The sequence below is a fragment of the Oncorhynchus kisutch genome, linkage group LG6 (assembly GCF_002021735.2).
Source record: "Oncorhynchus kisutch isolate 150728-3 linkage group LG6, Okis_V2, whole genome shotgun sequence".
Classification (NCBI taxonomy): domain Eukaryota; kingdom Metazoa; phylum Chordata; class Actinopteri; order Salmoniformes; family Salmonidae; genus Oncorhynchus; species Oncorhynchus kisutch.
In genome coordinates this window covers 79,043,926-79,064,061 of record NC_034179.2, presented here as the reverse complement: position 1 = coordinate 79,064,061, position 20,136 = coordinate 79,043,926, and the positions used below count along the sequence as shown (strand labels likewise).

Here is a 20,136-nt window from a genome sequence, read left to right as displayed (position 1 = left end):
GGGCTCAGACAGACAGACAGACAGAAAGACTGGAGAACCTTGGTTAATGTTCTATCCACCTAGTACAATAAAGGTTTCTGCAAGTGCAACCAAACCTTTTTATACCCACTGCATTTCCGTCACAACCTCTTACTGTATGACAAAGCATTTTTCGTATCTCCAAGGTAAGCAGCTTTGTGTGTCTGTTTTCTGCATTGCTTTTGTGTGGCTTATATGCCTTCAGACAAACAAAGCCTTCGTCATCACTGTCTGTCACATCACAAAACAGTCAGGTCTATTTCTGAAAATCGCATCACCCTGAGCTTTATATCTTTTACAGTCGCTTTCTTTCTTTCTCTTTCTTTCTTTCTTTCTTTCTTTCTTTCTTTCTTTCTTTCTTTCTTTCTTTCTTTCTTTCTTTCATAAATTTTCTCTGTGAATGGAAGCCCACCATACATCACCACAGTGATAATGTAGACTGTATATGCAGACAATCAATCACTCCAGTTCACATTCACAACAGTGAGTGATACATCTGTGAAACACAGCTATCCATCAGGGAACAGACCAACTGGTGCAACATTAACTGTAATCATACACCCGCTTTCTAGCAACACCCAACTGTGTGCTAAAGATAATTATGATTGCAGAAAGAGGAAGATGATTGGCACCTCAGAAAACAGCATTTAGGGAGCTTGGAAGGGAAGACACTTGTTGTCCCATCAATCCCAGTAACAAAGTGATGTGGTCCTTCATGGTCACTTGTCCCCTATGGCTCATGGCAGACAATAACGCAGAGACTCACCGTGAAGCCGATGCCCACAGTGGCAGAGAAGGAGCCGGGTATGAACTTGCCTTGGTCATACTGGACCAGCAGAGAGGTCTTCCCCACGCCGCTGTCTCCCACCATGATGGTCTGTGGATAGCAAGAAGAACAGAGAGCAGGTTAACCACATCACATCACAGCACTACACAGCACAGCACTACACAGAACAGCATAGTGCACTCTTATAAAAAGGGTTCTCAGGCTGCCCCCATAGCATAACCCTTTTTGGTTCCACAAAGAACCATTTTGGAACCATTTTTGTAGAACCCTCCATGGAAAGGGTCCTACGTGGAATCCAAAAGGGTTCTACCTGGAACCAAAAAGGGTTCTCCTATGGGGACAGACGAAAAACCATTTTACTTTCTAGATAGCAACTTTTTTTTAGCACAGTACAGAACAGCACAGCACACTGCTCATCTATAGGCTTGTACAAGGAGTGGGTGTAGCGTACCCTACTGTATATGTGCATCTGTTGCTTACAGTGCGGAACATGCTCTTGCCTGATGCCATATAATGTGTGTAATATAATGTGATGCTATGAAGGTCAGTTGGATAAATACCCGGCGGGAGGAGGGAAATGGCAGTGGATGAGTCTGAATGTACCAGGGATATAAGGCAGCTGCAGCCTGAGCATCATGTCAGCCATGGCTACTTGGATTCAAGACGATGCTCTCTGTGCCCCAAAGGGAGCATTAAGAGATCTCTCCTTGCCCACTCAACTGAAAAATCTCTTGCACAATGACACACAGCACAGACAAACACGCATCAGCAGGCTACACACGCACACACACACACACACACACACACACACACACAGTGGTGTAGTAGAGAGTATACGCAGGTATACGGTGTATACCCACTTATTTTTTAGTGGGCCTTGTGTATACTCCCTTCTTAATCCCCATGATGCATATCAAAGTAGTGTAGTGGAGGTATATACTGTATCAATAAATAAGTCTGATGGAACAGATCTGAATGTTTTGCTTAAAATGTTGATAAAGTATTATTTCTTTACATTTTAGGCGCAGCAATGTGCACACGGCAGTAGGCCTATATTTAGAAAGAGGGGAGATCTAAAGATGTAACAACTATCATGGGTTGCTAATATGACTAGGATAATACCTTTGGCTGCTAGATAATGAAAGAAAGCTTAAAGAAAACCAATAGAACAGGAGTACGCATAAGAGGAAGACTTTAGAAAAGAATTACCTCCAGGTTTCTATGGTGGGATTTGGCTATATAGACTACTTTGAAGCAAGGTAAGACGTGCCTCGTAATATAAAGTGATATCAGAATGATATCATGATTATTTACATCAATTATTGCCATTTGTTTTGCGATCTCCATCTTGTGCTATATGTGCTACAGAAACACCACTAACCAAACAACAGTGCTAGGTGCCTGCACACTTGAATGAAAGGGTATCTACACAAACAAATCTAAATGTCTTACTCGGTTGACATCCTCATTTATCTTTCAATAGTAGGCCTACTATTAGCCTACTTGCACAGTACAGATTGGGTACCTGACTGTGAAAGACCAATATGGGATTGATCATTTTAGGTCAGTCAGAGTGTATGTCACTGTTTCTCATAGAGTATACCCACTTCTCCAGGCACCTCTGCACACACACACATGGAGAGAGAGAGAGAGGGTCCTCTTATACAATAGGAATGATTTCCCATTGCTGTGGGTCATGCGTCATCCCAACGGGGATCTGCTGTTGATTTGAGAGGGGAGCGTTGCACGTGGGCATCAATAAGGCCCTGTTGCCATGGTTATCAGGTTGGTGGCTGGCGTTGTGTGGCTAGCCTGGGGCTCCGTGGCAGCAGTCAGCAGACGCTCTTCGCCTCTTTTGTTGACATTTATCACCTCCCAGCAGGCGGTCCCACTGCCTCTTATCTGCTGGCTCATAGAGCCTCACAGCCCACTCAGCTCCCCAACACTCTAATCACTCACATCCCTTTCTCAACTTTCTCATTTTTTAGGCCTCAAAGAAAATGTTCATTACTTCATTACTGTCTCACCAGATATGGTAGATTTAGCTAAAATAGATTATTTCTAGTCTTCACCCAGATTAACTGTTTCTCTTCCTACAGAATACTGTCTGGAGACTGGACTAGATATACGTGCTGACATTAGTGTTGACCTTTTAAAATCTGGGATTGAAAATATCAGATCGATTTAAAATCTCAAAATCATCCAATAGACCTTTTGAAGTGACTTTAAAATGCACTTATAGAAAGCTTTGGAATAACGTGCCATAACATTTCTTTGTATTTTCAAGTTTGATATTTTATTAAAGGTTAATTGTGGGGGTGGATGCTTAGGAAAGGATAGCATTCATGGATACACGGTCACAACACCAACAACAGTCTGACGCAGACTTGTGGCTTCGTCTGATGACGCATGGAGCACAAACACACACAGTGGGTGTACCCTGTGTGAAGGCCTGAGCAACCAGAAGCCACTGTCAACCTATAACTACATTACTATTTCTTGTCATCCTCATCCAACTTTAATGTCTGTATGTGGGGGGGCAACAGGGGGTGGGGAGAGTTTGGGAAAATGTAGAGGAAGTGGGGGTGCAGCATACCACAGGGGGCAGGGGAGCAATGTTTTTACCATAGCAACACACAAGCTCTCGTAGTAAGAGAGTACCAACTCCCCCCTGAGTTGTTTTAGTTAATCAGGCATGACCCCCTAACCCTGTCCGTGTACTCCGTTTCTTCCAACAACCAATGAGCAACTCAGCCGTAATTCCAGCTGCATATTGAAGGTCGAGATTGGTGACAGGCCAGTCTCTGTGGAAAAACATGTCTTTTTATGTAACCTTTATTTAACTGACAGGAGTGGAATGATATCTAAACAGACTGGTACCCAGACTAATAACCCCCACAGATGTCTCACAATTAACTAAGTCAAAAACAAACTATAAGGGTATGTGATTCTGTCAACCTAGAGGAAACACCCATCTCCCTGCACATCTCTCTCTTTCTAATATAGCAAAAGGTTGTTGTTTTCCTTCAGTTAATGAGAATCTACCTCTGGGGATGTCCTCATACACCAACTGAGTCACTACGCTGCATTGTTTGTAAAAGTAACACAGAGGGTAAATGGAAACATTCAACATAAGCACTTTCTGTTCCTACACTGGAATATTCTCAGTCAGTTGGCGTGTGGGCTGGATTTATCTAGCTGCTTTGGGGAATGGAGTTGTTATAGAATGATCAAATTATTAGCATAACACTTGATGCCTATGGATAAATAATATATACTTTCTATGAATTTAAATACTTGCCCTAAAAATAAAGTGATATGAAAAAGTATGAAGTTAATATTAGATGCTGCTTACTAAAGCAATTTACCCCAACAATGTTGGGTATAAGTGGGTGTATTGTGAAAAAAATTATGTGGCATTAAAGTGAATTTGGTCTCCAACTGTAAAGGAATAACATGCCCCAAGTCTCATCTTTCTTTCATGACATTTCCACCCATCTACTTCCACCACACATCCACATATTTCCTGAGGTTAAAAAAAAGTCATTAAAGATGCAAATTTCTCTAGAATAACTTAACGTTGGCATCAGTGCTAATGTCCTAAAAAGCAGCCTTGGTCTTTAACAGGAAGATGTTCTATCAAGGCTATGAGATTACACATAGTAAGGAACAGAGAACGTGCAGGATGCATACATATCAGGGTTGGGGTCAATTTCCTTTTAATTCCAGTCAATTCAGAAAGTAAACCATATTCCAATTCTAATACCACATTTCTCTCATTGAAAAGCATTGAAGAGAATTGGAATTTGTATTTATGCGTACTTCCTGAATTGACTGGAATTTCAATGGAATTGACCCCAACCCTGATACATATCCCTTCAATTTCCAAGTGTCCTCACATGAAGTACAAATAAAAATGCAGTCAATAATGACAAAGTATACATCCTATGAGTAGGCACTTGCTGGTGTATGCGTGTTGCTGTGGCTCACAAAAACAAAGGGGGAGCAGTTCAACCATACATTCCATGTTAGAAAGTGATAGTCAGGTTACATTTTCATGATGCAACCTGGAGGACAAAGTTCTATCTTTTTTAAATCCCATTGCCATTGGACATGTACAGCTGTCAGCCTGGCTGTCCAGGGCCCCTGAAACCTGGCAGGTGCTGATTCAGGTGAGAGAGATGAATGAAGTCATGGAAGCTGGCAAAGGGAATGGGTTCTCCACAAGCAGTCAACCCACACTGAGATGTCACTGCAATGCGCAACCATTCCAAATTGCTTACCCACATAGTCCAACTTTGATATTATTACCTCTACATTACACATACAACTGAAATATCCACTCAAGTAGAATGCTGACTGTTGTAGGACCTCCCATGTCACATAATGAAGGCATTTTTCACGCAGACAGAAAAGTTTTCTTGTATACTATTACAGACACACTTAAATATTAAAATATATATAAAAGAGTACAATTTAAAAGGTAGATTCTGTATATAGAGATAGGCTTCCCCAGGAGAATTGGCAAATTTAGCATATTTTATGTAAGTTAGCCTAAGTTATGTGAAGTTGTGAAAAAGGAGCCTAATCACCTTGTGCATTAGGTCCTCGTTATAGGGGAAAGTGATCTCGAGGGGAGTCAGGCAGTCCTCTGTATCCGTGTCCACCGCAGATGACCCATAGGCACTGTCCGAGTGAAGCGCCTCGCCCTGGTCAACACATTCCATTTCAGGGGTATTCTCCATAATGATATCCATCTTCTTTTTTTGTTCCTATAGAATCCTTTTGTCAAGGCACGAGTTGAGAAGATTTATTTTTTAATAAGCAGAGCTTTTAGACACGTCGCTGCAATAACTTTATCTCCCTTCCCCGCTCTCGTTTGCTGTCGCTCTTCTCTACACTCACCGCCCCCTCCTTGTCTAAATCCCTTGCACTTGCAGGTTTGATACTGATGCTCCTGGCAAGAACTATAGCCACCTAGGGGGATCATTTCCGCAGAGTCGAATAAAAATGTAAAGCAAAGCGCTCCTACTGGAAGCGGACACGGAGGTGTACTATAGTATTTATGAAACTATGTCAACTGTGTGCGTTGAAGTGGAGGACGTGCAGTGTTCAGCACCATGGTGAGCGCCTTTCTTCAAACGCAAATCACGTGTCTTCTCTTTGGGACTACTGCGAATTAGCTATATACTTAAGGGATGGATGAGGCATATTTTGAGTCCTATCCTAAACCTGCTTTTAAACTAGTAATTGTGTCCGAAATATATTGTATATCAATAACTAATTTCACACGTGAACACACACGACCCCTTAATGATTATTGATACTATCCAGCCTCTGAGAGCAATGGGATCATGTTAAAATAATCCCATAAAGCACTGATATTACTCACTAGCAGAATACATTTCATTCAGCTTTTTGAATTCAATAAACTAGTCAAAAACGAAATACCCCAAAAAAGCAAGACTGGACAAGATCAGATTTTTTATTGTGCCACCAGTCAACCTGTTGCCATGTTTTACCAGAGGCGTTCTGTGATTGGCCAGCACTCCCCTCTCCAGTCCAGCACTGTCATGCCTCAGTCAGGGAGCCAGTGCCACTGTCATCATCAGAGTGAGTCATGAGTGGGCTGTGGGGTGATACAGCGTGGACGGAAGTGACATTGAACGAAGTGTGATGTGTCCAAAAAATAATAATACAAGTGTTTCTCAATAGTTTGACAGAGGAGTTGATATTGAATGGATGGACAAATATATATTTCTCAAAGACTGAAATATGAATAACCTATTCCCTTTACACTAAACGGTGCTCTGCTATTCTTTCTGTTAAATGGAAGCTTCACTGAAGCAAGCAAAGTGTGCAAGGGAAACAAGGTCACTTGTAAACTCAGTGGCAGAAACTGAAAAAACTAAAGTAGGAGTTTCAGCCAGTCTAGTTTTAAAACATTACAATTAAAAACAAAGGTGTAGGGTTTCAGAATTGTCTAAAAGGGAAATAAGTGCACGTCTTGAAGCTATTCTCCCATTATAAACAGTTCATATTAAAGGCAGCTTCGATTTCTTAACCAGACCGTGAAATAGTCATGTTGACCCCTCTTGGACGGGAGTTTCATTGTTGTAGAAATGCTTATGGACAACCAGTAACATTAAAGTGGTAGGTAGATGACAGAAGACTCCTCACTTTGTTTGCATACAGAGCATGGACAGTACTGCACTGCATATACACTGATACAGAAGAGGCAGCTAGCCCAGAGCCATGTACTTAGAGAGTTGGGCCAACGAGGTTTCTGCATTATAATGAATTTGCATGACTGTCTAGTATTAGAACAATATTCTAAAAGTTTGCCTAACTCTAAATATATGGCTCTAGCTAGGCCTATATAGCATAACTGTGACTAGACCCTTTGAGAAGTGATGTAGTCCACTGTGAATGATGATGCCACACTGGAGAGCCAGGCCACTGTAGCCTAGAATATTACCCACATCAGTTAGGCACTTCCTCTAACACACACAACCCCCGGTGGCATTGCTTTGCAGTGATCATGGACAACAAAGACATTTCACATCTCAATGTTCAAGAAACAACCAAAAATGTCAAACATGATAATGTCACAGTAAACAGAACTCATGAGAGAAGAGGACTCTCTCCCAACTTTAACTTGTCTCCCAGCTGGTAACTCAGAACATTATTATTGTTCCTCCTCCAGGTGAGCTAGCTGGGTCAGATATGTGATAGTGACGCCGCAACGTTCTAGCAGCACTTTTATACAAAAGACATGTAAGTGAAGAGGATGCCACGTCACCATATTGTGACGACCTCCACCTTGACCTTTTAAGCTCCTAATCCTCCTCGTTGTCATTCTCCAACTACTGATCGACCCTGTCCTGTGTAACCTTAGTCTTACAGTAAAGTGCACTTCCCCAATCTGCTGCTGCTGTTCTGATAATAATGCTTGAAAATAAGCATGAAGATACTAGTCCAGAGGACCCACTGCCCTCTGACAACAATACAACACAGCATTTAGCCACTGTCAAAATGTTGGCCACTGCTTTAAATTCCTTAAAGCAGAAGAAAACTGTGCATTGAACAGAGTTCAAACATATGTGGGTGGGGTTCTCCTCTTTCCAAAGTTCTACCCAGACAGATAACATAACACAAATTGTCCATGTAACGAGAAATGATGTTCAAACACAAAAAAACCTTTGTCTTGCAATCTTCATGGGCAAATTTCCAGCACGCATCTCCTCTGAAAAGGGCATGTAGCCTCTAAACTGGGAGCATAGCCACTCCTCAGCTTATGTAGAGAGAAGCCGTGTCTATTTATGTCCTCTTCTCGGGGCCCACCTATCCTCCCCTCTTCTCGGGGCTCACCTATCCTCCCCTCTTCTCGGGGCTCACCTATCCTCCCCTCTTCTCGGGGCTCACCTATCCTCCCCTCTTCTCGGGGCTCACCTATCCTCCCCTCTTCTCGGGGCTCACCTATCCTCCCCTCTTCTCGGGGCTCACCTATCCTCCCCTCTTCTCGGGGCTCACCTATCCTCCCCTCTTCTCGGGGCTCACCTATCCTCCCCTCTTCTCGGGGCTCACCTATCCTCCCCTCTTCTCGGGGCTCACCTATCCTCCCCTCTTCTCGGGGCTCACCTATCCTCCCCTCTTCTCGGGGCTCACCTATCCTCCCCTCTTCTCGGGGCTCACCTATCCTCCCCTCTTCTCGGGGCTCACCTATCCTCCCCTCTTCTCGGGGCTCACCTATCCTCCCCTCTTCTCGGGGCTCACCTATCCTCCCCTCTTCTCGGGGCCCACCTATCCTCCCCTCTTCTCGGGGCCCACCTATCCTCCCCTCTTCTCGGGGCTCACCTATCCTCCCCTCTTCTCAGGGCCCACATATCCTCCCCTCTTCTCAGGGCTCACATATAATCCCCTTTCCATCTACTGTAGTCCAGCATGCCTCCTGTCCGGGGGGGGCTACCTGATCCGGCCATCACCTTTGACAGGGCCAAGTTCTGACTTAGGGTCTGGGGCGAGGGAGCTCCAGGTGGACTTGGTACAGGGGCCCAGGGAAGGGCAGGGGCCCGGGGAAGGCAGGGTGGAGCACAGGTCCCCGGTCACCCAGAAGGCCCCCACGGTGCGGTCCACCCAGGCTTCCAGGGGTTTGCCCACCAGCTGGGCCCTCTGCTGGGCCTCCTGCAGGGCGGGCTCCTGTGGGGGCAGCTTCAGAACAGATCTCAGCTGCTGGAAGCCCTGCTCCAGGTACAGGTTGCCTGGTGGCCCCGCGTGCAGCCAGCTGTCCTCCTCTGGATCAGGTAGGGTGGCAGAGAGAGGAGGAAAGGGAAGGAGAGAGGACTGTTAGGGATCAGTTCGCAACATCCTCATCTGATACATACTGAGAGTCTTCCAGTGACTTGAATATGGAGGCAGGATGGCCACACTGAATCAAACAGAACACCAAAGGGGAAAACTACCCTGAACTACACTCCCCTTGGAACCACTTCACTTTCTGGTAAAAAAATTATGAACTAGCAGACCCCCAAACCACCAGGCTCACCTTGGCGTAGTGGCTCTCGTCCTTTGAAGGCCAGGGGCATGACGAGGAAGCGAGCCTCGGCCACGCGCTCCCACAGCCTCAGCACCCTGACTGTCCAGGCCCCGGGCCGGAGCGGCCGCTGCAGCGGGGGCTTGTACTGCGTGTACTCTGCGTCCGCATCCACACTGATGTCATAAGACGCCGCCACTGTCTGGGCGGGGTCGATCCACACAATGGTGGCAGTGAGGTTGGGCCCCCGAACCCACTTCTGTACCGCCACCGGCTCGTCCAGCGGCCCGATCACACCGCCGAAATTCCGGAAGATTCTCTCCTTGGGGTCCCACTCTGTGCCCACCTGAGGGGGAAACATAAGCACAGACATTTCACATCAACGTGGTAGGACAGTCTTGTATCCTTGTTGTCCTATTGGTATTCTAACCTGCTCCTTTGTATCCAACATCTAGTCTACAGTATGTACTGGTATTTCATCAAACTAGCTCCACAAACTTGTTCACCCGTAGTCTCAGCCCTTGTCATACACCACTATCTAAACTGCAACAGCCTTGACTGTACACAATACCCATAGAAATACAGATAGATAGACATATGCATCTCAGGTCCCACCCACCTCCAGGTTCTTGAGCCTCTCAAACTCCCGGAGGTTGTTCTCCAGCTGCATGGTGGCCTGAGGCACGGCCCACACCTCCACCGTTTCCCTGACACTTGACCCCACCTTCTGCACCTCCTGACGGACCAAGTAGCCCTGGAAACGCTCGTCGTAGAAATAAAGGTGCACCGACACCGGGTAGCCTATTGGCTCATACCTGCACAAAAGAAGAAAGAGATATTTGAATAGACAATATGAGATGGTCAAATAAATTGAGATATCTTTTTAGTGTGTACATCAATAATTAAACCCAGACTTAAGTTGTCCTTCTTTTGAAGAAATCAATCTATTGAGTCTCAACTAGTCTAAGTAATAGTGAAATCTTCCACTCTGAATCTACCATTTGGAAGAATTGTAGTATTCAGGGCAGGGCCTCACCTGCAGGTCTCCAGGCTGGTCTGGCTGCTATCCAGGCTCTTGAGGCCCAGGCGGAAGAAGGAAGAGTAGGCCGTGAGGGCCACGTCACTGAGGGAGCCAACCCCGTCCGCCCGCTCAAACAGGCTCTCCCAATAGGCCTTGATGGCCACTGTCCCTGGGGCGTAGTGTCCATACAGGTGGGTGTCCAGGATGTCTATGGCCTCTTGGTTCACCGTGGACTCAAACTTTCGGGCAAAGAACGTGGGCCGGGTCAGTTGCTGTTTGGGAATGAACACAAGAGAATCAAGGTTAAATATTACACTTGTTGACTGAGGAGGAGTGCAGCAGTTAAGGACACTCAATTTGAAGTCTCATGATAGGTACAACAGTGCCCTCTGCTGGCTGGCCGACCTGTATCCTGACGAGGTCCTGTGGTTTGAAGTCGTTGGGAGAGCAGCCGCACCAGTCCACTATGTGTTTGTACTGGCACTTACAGCCCAGCTTCCTGTTCCAGTTGGTAACACGCAGGTTGTTGTCCACCAGAGAGTCACACATGTGACTGTTCCCCAGCACTGTATGGAAGAAGGACTGGAACAAAGAGGGATTATATTCCTATTTCAAACACCGGGATGTGACATTACTGGAAATAGAATTGTATTTCATCATCTACACAGGGATTCCTGAACAATGAAGACAATCCAGACATGTTTCAAAACATAAAATCAATACTTTTGACTCTAGTGTACAACATTCAATATTAAGATATGACCTCAACCAACCCACTTTAACTGGCAGCTAAACTCTCTGTGACCCCCTCTTCAGTCTAGCACCTCTACTGCCCAGAGAGGCTGTGACTTGAGAAGTCACAGTGTCATCTTCACCATCGTCATTTTCTCTGTCCATTACCTCAGCGGGGAGCAGGGCGTAGGTGTAGAACTGTTTCAGGCCCGCCACCAGCTCATCCTGGGAGTTGATGACATACTCTACGAAGCGCCTGGTGAGGGAGAACCAGTCAGAGCCCCCAGACACCTCCAGGCCCTCTGGGATGGTCCGCTCACCCAGCCGCCACATGTGGTTGTCACACTCATGGAACAGCCGGTCCAGACCCTGCTTCTTTATGAACCTGGAGGTCGTAGGCAGTGTTTGTTTCAACAACAACTATGACAGAAGATATTCATTAACAACCTATTTTTCCTTCTTATCCGTTTTGTCCAATCATAAATATGCATGCCTTTACATAATATAATGCAATCTTCTCATTGGTCTTTCAGTTGCACATTCTGATAAAGCTGATCAGCCTGGCTCTCCCACACACACACATCTACCAGGCAGCCACTTCAGTCTAGAGTTTTAAACTGATAACTAAAATTAGGAAGGATGAAATTACTCAAATTGGTCATTTTAATAATAGTTAAAGCTATTTTAGTCAAAAGACTAAATCTAAAATAGCTGCCAAAATTAACACAGTGATTAAGAGTTATTCATTTATCTAACCACTACTTTACAAGGCAAGTTCATTGACAACCTGTTGCCTTGTTTCCTAACTTCCGCAATAATAACTGATCTTAAATAGTTTGTCAGAGAGCTGTCCTTGACTATATGGGAAGTAAACATCAAACAGAAGCTTTACAAAATAATAATTCCTTTCATTTTCCCTTCCAACATCTTAGTCCTGTCCTCCAATGTGAAAGCTTAACCATTACATCATCCTGAGTGAAGCTAAGCTCAATGAGAAGAGCAGTGGAGGAAAATCTCATCTGATGTGAGCCGTGTCAGACAATAACAGTGAGAGCCAAGTGTGTCAGACAGACTGACGAGGCTGTGAGTCAGAGGTTTCCTAACTAAGCTCCCTACCTCGCGTTCTCCCGCCCATGTGACTTGAGGAAGTTCTGGTCTCTGTGCTGTGACAGAAAAGCCACCAGTTCATCGTTGGTCCTGCCGGAAGGCAATAGGCCAGGGAGAAGACAGAAAGGAGTGAAGGAAAGAAGAGAGGATTAGGTTGGGAATAAAACGCTGACTGGAGCGTGGCGCGAGGAGCAGAGAAGGGGGGACGATGACTTTCCATGGGTGGAATTAGCCACTGCTGGCAGGATTTGGGAGGCAGCGGCGGCTCCTCTGTGTGCATTTATTCCCCCTTTAAACCCTGGGATGGTTCAGGAGGATTGGTCACTGCTCTGGAAGCAGCTCAGAAGGGCCTCAGAAATCCACCCAGAACTTATTGACAAGAAAGAGGCGATTTAGCAGTCTGTCTCTGTGCATCAGTGACCAAAACAGTCCATGACAGCATGGGCTTTCATCTAGAAGGAACCGTGGCTCTCCTTTATCTTGTAGCTATAGGAGTCAAAGTCACTGCAAGTCAACGGAATAATTTTTTTATTTTTTTTTTTAATCGCAGAGTGACGTGAAACCAAAAAGCACCAGCACAGATTAAAAACTACAAATCCAGAGCATGTTTCTTCTAAACAGACTGAGTTGTGTGGTAGGAGGAATACAGTCTTCATCACACATATGTCAATTAACCATCATAAACATTAAACAATAGTTTCAAAGCCCATCATATGACAGTGGTGTTGTGGTCACTGACCTGGTGGGGAAGTCAGTGGCACTGAGGTTGATGAAGAAGTCCCAATTCCAGTCCAGCATGGAAAGCAGGTCCTGCATGCTGCGCAGGTAGGCCTTCAGCAGGCTGGCACCGCCCCAGATGGTCACCATGCGCCAGGGCGTGGCACGCACATTGGGGTACTGCTGGGCGATCTGCTGCACCTCCCGATGCAGGTAGTTGGAACGCTTGGGGGGGGGGGGGGGGGGGGGGGGGGGGGCATTAGGAGACAGAACGTTTACATTCACAGCAATAATCTGATATTAAATTGATTATGGCAGTTGGCCGATTATGCATTAGTCACGTAAACACCTTACTTATTGGCATAAGGTCAAAATCAAAGTAAGCATACGCCGATTAGAACACATGGTTTTCTGATCAATCTTTCAAATTATTAGGACATGTAAACACCTTAAGGTAACAATCTGCCTACTGCCATAATCAGTTTCATATTGAAATATTAGTGTGCATATAAACATACTCATTAAATCAAAAACATGCACGTGCATAGAAATCTCCTGGTATGAAATAGCTGTAGGTTCTTCTGGCATCAGGACATGAAGAAAGAATAAGAAGAACTCAGCTAAGAGGCTACTTCCAAACCGTAAGGAAGAGGATTAATTACTCAGAGGGAACAATGGATTGGGGGGGGGGACTGCAGCAGGGTTGGTGACAAACAGGCCTGAGAGATCAGATTCTTGCATTGAGAAGAGGAGCAGGTAGAAAGTACTGTGACAAGGCCCAGTTCCAGGCTAATACAGGGAAAGAGTGGCCTGCTCTACTGGTACAGAGACAGAGAGGCAGAGCGAGAGAGACAGAGAGCGAGAGGAGGGCTGCCTGGTGGAAGGACTCTAGAACAGCCTGACCTGCTTTCCATCCTGTCCCATCCCTCAAGGTGCCTGCCTACCCGTCCCAGTGAGAGGAGCGATAAGGTGGTGGGCCTTTAGCGTCTAGCGTAGTCTCGACAGTGGGAGCCCATTGACTCCTCATTTATCAGTGCTTTCCCTTCCCTACTGCAGTGTTAAACTGTTGCTCTATGGCTCTGCAGCTGTGTAGACAGCCACCTCTTAAAGCTCCCACAGTAACCAGACAAACCCCTCTATCCTGTCTAATCCTCCAAACACTTCCTTACTTGAGGGTTATTTTAGACTCTACTACACACGAAAAACAGTGACCTTATCAAGCATGCACGAGTCAGCGACACCCTCCAGGTTAGAGCCCCTGCCAGCATATGAGAACCAGAGAAGCAATTCCACATATCATGGCATCCTCATGAGCTAACAAGGAACGTGCCGAGTACGATAAAGCATAAGCTTAATCTTACCTCCTCTGTGTGAAAGTTGCTTGAATTCAACCCTCAACTGAGCCAGCCAAACCAGATCATCCCAATGACAAAATACCATTTCCAGCCATAAGAGACTTTATGGTGCATCTAGAGAAGTTCAAACTAAGTAATACTTTTTTGTGAACGTTTTTTATTGGATGTTGTTATTCAAGATGAAATCCTTCTTGAAGCCATCACAGTCATCACAGTAGTGTGTACGTCTGCCAGTAGTTACCTTGTCCACGTGGATGTAGTAGAAGTGGTCTCGGTGGTATATGGCTTTGATGAGGCGTTTGAGCTGCCTGATGGCCCGGCCGTGGACCACCAGGACGAAGACTACCCTGACCGGGTTCTCCACCTTGGACAGGTCATTGTCCAGCTCATCAGCTGTCTGGACCGGGCTGGAAAAACCTGTCAGGAGGACACCATTTTTTAAATGTAACCTTTATTTAACTAGGTAAGTCAGTTAAGAACAAATTCTTATTTACAATGACGGCCTCCACCGGCCAAACCCGGACAACGCTGGGCCAATTGTGCGCCACCCTATGGGACACCCAATCATGGCCGGTTGTGATATAGCCTGGATACAGCCACAACACAGGATGAGAGAGAGGATCATGGGGGGGTTGAGGACATCTTTTTACATTAAAACAAGAAATGGGACTGCAAATGAAATATTCATGCACAAATTTAGTCTTGGGAGGCACTTCAAAAAATATCCCATAGATCAGTAAGAGTCTGCAGTGTGTGGTCTGTTTGGATGTGCTGTTAGTCTCTGATCTCTAGAGGAATGGTAGGTAGTGGTGTGTCTCACCGTGCAGCGGGCAGAACTGAGGCAGTGCCCTTGGCATGAGCTGCCCGGCCTGATGCTGGCACACAATGTTGGCGATCTCCTGCCGGCACTGCCGCGAGCCTGCGCGGTGCAGGGCCGACAGGGCGTCCTTGCCCATGATGTCACACTTGGGCACAAAGTCGCTGCTGGGGGCTTGGGGCGCCCCCTCCACGCTGCCCGGTTCCCCTGGCATGGCTGGAGGGGGTAGTCTGGCCGCCCCCTCCCCTCCGCCCCGGGTATCAGTGAAGTTACGGCTGCTGGAGGGTTCATGGGGGGGGACGCCATCAACTGCTACACCCTGGCCCAGGGGCATCTTCACCCTGATGGTGTGCTTCCCCCGGCGCTTGGTGCCTCTCTGGAGGGCGCTGGCAGCCGTGGCCCCCGTCCTCTCCAGCCTGCTGTTCCATCGGGCCCCGCTCCTCCCAGACAAGGTGTTCTGTCTCTCCCAGGCCACTGCCTCCCTTTTGGGGTCCTGGCTGTTGTGGTCAGGTAGCTTGGACCGCCGCGTTTTCCTCTGGGGGGGGGGGTGGGGAAGAGTTATCACAGAGAAGATTCTCATTCTCCTTCTTTCCTGTCAATACACTACACAACATACTGGGACCAATCAAATTATTAGGAATAGTGTTTGTGAAATGAGGAGATGATTCACCATCTAAGAACGAACAAAACAACAAGTCGACATCAGAGCAGGAGCACCAGAGGCGAGATGTGTTTAGAGTGCGTGTCGTTTCTGCTCTGGGTTATTTTTAGCCTCTGCCTTTTGTTGAAGTAATCAGGGAAAGACAGAGTTCAGAAAAGGCACAACATACAGATGGGGTAATGAAGGCAGTGAAACCGCAGTGATCTCAATAAACACTCAGTCAGACCCTGGGCACAGTACAGAGCACACAGCGCATGCATGGACTGTACACATTCAGTCACACCACATGAAATTGGACATATGCTCACACCTACAATGAGAGTCCTTATCAGACCACTAAGGGGAGTGTGTGTGTGTGTATGTGTCAGACAAAGAAGTTCTCTGATGTGTAATTAGTGAGACTTGTAAATGAGCAACGACAGGCAGGCAGGGGAGCTGCCACGCTCTGAGCTGCCCAATAAGATCACTGTCGGCCAGGGGCCAAGTGGCCTTATCAGCAGCCACCCTGCAGTCCCAGGAGCGCTCAGCGCTGCCCACTTCGGCACCCAGCCCTGAGCCCCTGGCACTTCAATGGTCCTCCACCATCACTAGGACCAGGGCTACCTGGGGAGGAGGCGATGTATGCATGTGGGGATTTATGTATGTGAGGATGTGTGTGTGTGTTTTGGGTGGTGGGCAGGGACATTCATTCGGAGCAAATCTAGCAAATCATAACACAAAAAAACATCATGACTCTTCTTGCTTTAAGGGTGTTTCTGGTGGTTAGTGGAGATAACAGGGGGGGACACACTGCGCACCAGACTCTTATTGGAATGCAAAAAAATGGTGCCTCCACAAATGGAAGCGTCAAAAGAATCAAACCCCCAGCTATTTTCACTTCTGGCAGGAAAAGATCACTGCTTATTGGAATTGTACAGAAAGGCCCCCAAAATATGCACCCGGAGAGTGGATAGAAAAAGAGGGAGTGGGCCGTACGTTTCCTGTCCCTGTCAGACGGCATGGCCCAGGGCCCTTGCCACACGCCGCTGGCACAGACACAGACCAGAGCAGACTGTGGGAACAGAGGCTATGGCCTGCGACAGACAGCACAGGGAGCTAGACCAGTGCCAGTCAGCCAGACCAGTGCCAGTCAGCAGCCAATCAACACAGATACTGATCACTCAGTGGACCACAAATGGTGTTCCAGTTTTTTTTTAAGCATTTGTCGACAATGATATTACAGCCCAGACCCATTGAATGTGTTTTGAGTCATGGAGTCACATTGGCCCCCCCCAAAAAAAGTGTTGAGTTTAGAGAGAAAAGTCCATATTTTAAAAGACTGTTACTCTACTGGTGGTTCACTGGTTCAAAACTGCTACCAAATTGTAAGTAGACTTATCTGGGCAATGTTATGTTATCATATTGAAGAAAACCACAGTGATTTCATTTAAACTTTTCCCTATTTTTCATACTTTTTAATTAACCCCCTCACGTCAGAAATACTTTGACCCAAAGGCGGGTTTTCTTTTCTTTTTTTCGTTCTAATTAGTTGAAGCCATATCACTGCCATCACCATGTGAGGAGAGCGAACCAGCACGCCCCAGCAGCTCTTTATGAAGTCACTGACTGGGGACGACTGAACTGAGAGTGCGGTTTTCTTCACTTCTTCTTAAGTCCTTTTCTGTAGGGGCTATAATAGGATGCATGTGGTTGTGTTCAAACATGCACAGCAAGCAGCCAGCTTCTGATTAGAGCAGATGTGAGTTACATCGAGGCCACTGAGCAGAGAGGGATTCAGTCCAATCACTCAGCCCTACATAGGCCCCAACTCTATACCCACTCACTCAAAAAAGGGAGGGCCACTGCCATTGTGTTAAATAATTGTTTTCCCATTTCAGTCATTTAACAAACACTCTTATCCAGGGGGACTTACAGTAGTGAGTGCATACATTTTTCATACTGTTACCCCAATCACATTTCAAGCACCATGCTCTACCAACTGAGCCACATGGGAACTGTAAAAATGCCTCCTCCTGCCTCCCAATTCATTAATTTATCACATGATTTACCTAACAAAAAAGTATGTCAGCAGTAGGTATAAGGTTCAAAATGATGTTAAACCATTGGGTGGTGGGGGCGTATACATGTGCCTTTGTTTAGGCTGGCTGACTCAGGACTGAAGTGATAGCAAGAGCTGGATGCATCCTCATGGAATGAACATGGAGAGTAACATGATTTCAAGCAATCTACTAGAGGTCACAATGGGAACATCCAGCTCTCAGAGGGATCTCATGTCATGTCACATTTCCTGTTTATACTGTGTCCGTCCAAAGGGAAATGCATTCATTGCATCTTGATTGACAGATTATGTAATGTTTCTACTGGTCCAAGTACTAACATCTTCTTGATTTTGAAAAAGGACAAAACATAGAAACACAATAAGCAGAGAATGGCTAATAGGGGGTTTGCTCCATGAAATAACAGATTTAAACCATCACTAGTGAAACACAGAATCCAGACACAGAGTCCAAAGAGTCCCAGAGCAAACCTACCCACCCTATGCAGAGTACCAGAGTAGCTCTTCTGGGGCCCTCCTTAGATGCTCCCTCTCCCTCCAGGTATGCACAGCTCAGTGAAACAGCTCTATGTGACCACCCGAGCCACAGGCTGTTCACCAGGCTACCATCCAGCACGAGGTCAGAACAGGTGCATCAAGCTGGGACCGAGAGACTGAAAAACAGCTTCTATCTCAAGGCCATCAGACTGTTAAATAGCAATCACTAGCCGGTTACCACAAGGTTATTCAACCCTGCACCTTAAGAGGCTGTTTATGTGACCAATAACATTTGATTTGATCAGTCTGGAGGGTTACGCACACAAGTCACATCATGAAAGGCAGAGCGGGACATTACTCTTTCAGCACACATTCCTGAAGCAGAATCTGTATCAATACCTTAAATGATAACTAAATGCAAGCCCCCGGGGATAAATCTGTTGACAGCTCACAATGACTTTATTTGAAGAAGAAATGAGAGGTTCCAGGCCACTGCCTCTAGGGTAGTGTTCCAGGTGTGCATGTGAGATTGGAGAGCCAAGATTCCCAAGGTTACGTATGCTACAGGTCAGTTCAGATGCTCTACTTCAATGTGCTTTAGAAAATATAGACCAAATTGGCTAAATGTGTTGTTCACCTAGAAATAGTTCAGGTGTAGTTTTATACTTGGAAAAAATACAAGTCAATTACTATGCTTATATCAAGACCAATAAATTGTGAATCAAACTATGAGAGTAAATTACTAAAATGACTATGGTATGCAATTGACCCATGAGCCAACTCAGATAACTTGGTCCAAGGATGATAAGTAAAGATGAAGGGAAGCCTAACCGCACATTCCATACGCTCGCTCCAACTCCTTGCATGTCATAAATTTACATTATACTGGCTAGTCTTGACACCTACTTTGAATAATCACCGAATCTATTAACCCAGTTGGCAAGCACGATAATCAACTTCACCATGTATTTCCGTTCTCTTCATCACTACAAGACACAGTCACACAATATTAATTGAAGTGACAGTCGCAGAACCAATCAACATTCATCCAAGGACATGCCAAGTCACAACAGAATGAAATGAGAGCCTAAACAATGCGACCTGTTTTTAAATATTTGCTTGCTAGCTGGTTGGCAGATTACAGTTTACAACACAATGACCTCATACACAAGTTCTTATGACTCGGGAAACGTCTAACCTGAATTCTGGAGACAGGTTGGCCAAAGAAGTGGTTCACCTAGCAAATTGGTTTAAATGTGCAATTCTAGCTATAATAAGCGGAATAAGCTTACTATGAACTAGCATTGGTTAACTACAGCATCTTTACTGTAGTTAGCTACAGAGTACTAGAAAAAGCTAGCTAACGTTTACGTTAGCATAGTACTGTACGCTAGCTTGCTAACCACCGCTACCAGCTTTACAGAGACCAAACATTATTTTAACCAGCTAAACAAAGTCAAATTAAGCTTTCTTACCTCCGCCTCGCCCTCTTCGAGACTTCTCAGACTCCATACTACTAGCCCTTGAATCAGAAGAATCGTTAACGCGGCGGCAATCGCTAGTTTGTATCGTCTGAGGAGCTTCTGCACTCTGACGCTGGCCACCATTTTTCCAATTCTAGTTTACTTGAGCGTTTGCTAGGGGAGGAGAGAAGCAAGTCTGAGCAACGCGCACGTAACGTCATAGACTTGCATTTCCTCAGGTCGGAAATTGTAGGCAGACTACTGATTGCACAATTTTGGTTTAATTCTGAGTTTAAGTCTTATATAATACGTTTGATTATGGTTTAAAATCGTTTTTTTTTTCAAGAATGTTATAGGTTTACAGCTATATAGTTCTATAGAACATGTGTCAT

The 20,136-nt window shown here is 45.7% G+C and overlaps 2 protein-coding genes across 2 annotated transcripts; both read right to left on the bottom strand.

The window, feature by feature from the left end:
* Nucleotides 1–390: 390 nt before the first annotated feature.
* LOC116374477 (ras-related protein Rab-26-like) lies at nt 391–6,151 on the bottom strand. The gene is made up of 2 exons (XM_031827776.1): nt 5,398–6,151; nt 391–895 (listed from the first exon to the last, which is right to left on the bottom strand). The coding sequence occupies exons 1-2, from the start codon at nt 5,560–5,562 to the stop codon at nt 749–751; spliced, it is 312 nt and encodes a 103-aa protein (XP_031683636.1). The 5' UTR covers nt 5,563–6,151; the 3' UTR covers nt 391–748.
* Nucleotides 6,152–6,276: 125 nt separating this feature from the next.
* LOC109892013 (xylosyltransferase 2) lies at nt 6,277–19,981 on the bottom strand. The gene is made up of 11 exons (XM_031827773.1): nt 19,757–19,981; nt 15,091–15,622; nt 14,512–14,687; nt 12,938–13,140; nt 12,208–12,288; nt 11,260–11,476; nt 10,765–10,941; nt 10,375–10,631; nt 9,958–10,153; nt 9,351–9,684; nt 6,277–9,099 (listed from the first exon to the last, which is right to left on the bottom strand). The coding sequence occupies exons 1-11, from the start codon at nt 19,886–19,888 to the stop codon at nt 8,771–8,773; spliced, it is 2,634 nt and encodes an 877-aa protein (XP_031683633.1). The 5' UTR covers nt 19,889–19,981; the 3' UTR covers nt 6,277–8,770.
* Between the last annotated feature and the right edge of the window lie 155 nt (nt 19,982–20,136).

What these genes read in the sequence shown, in the direction of transcription:
- LOC116374477 (XM_031827776.1), bottom strand. Translation starts at nt 5,562, where the DNA reads ATGGATATCATTATGGAGAATACCCCTGAAATGGAATGTGTTGACCAG. An exon ending in ACGAGGACCTAATGCACAAG is followed by an intron (nt 896 to 5,397) that starts GTGATTAGGCTC and finishes TGCTATCCACAG; the next exon opens with ACCATCATGGTGGGAGACAG.
- LOC109892013 (XM_031827773.1), bottom strand. Translation starts at nt 19,888, where the DNA reads ATGGTGGCCAGCGTCAGAGTGCAGAAGCTCCTCAGACGATACAAACTA. An exon ending in TCAGTTCTGCCCGCTGCACG is followed by an intron (nt 14,688 to 15,090) that starts GTGAGACACACC and finishes TCCTCCTGACAG; the next exon opens with GTTTTTCCAGCCCGGTCCAG. An exon ending in ACGCCCTGCTCCCCGCTGAG is followed by an intron (nt 10,942 to 11,259) that starts GTAATGGACAGA and finishes TCTTTGTTCCAG; the next exon opens with TCCTTCTTCCATACAGTGCT.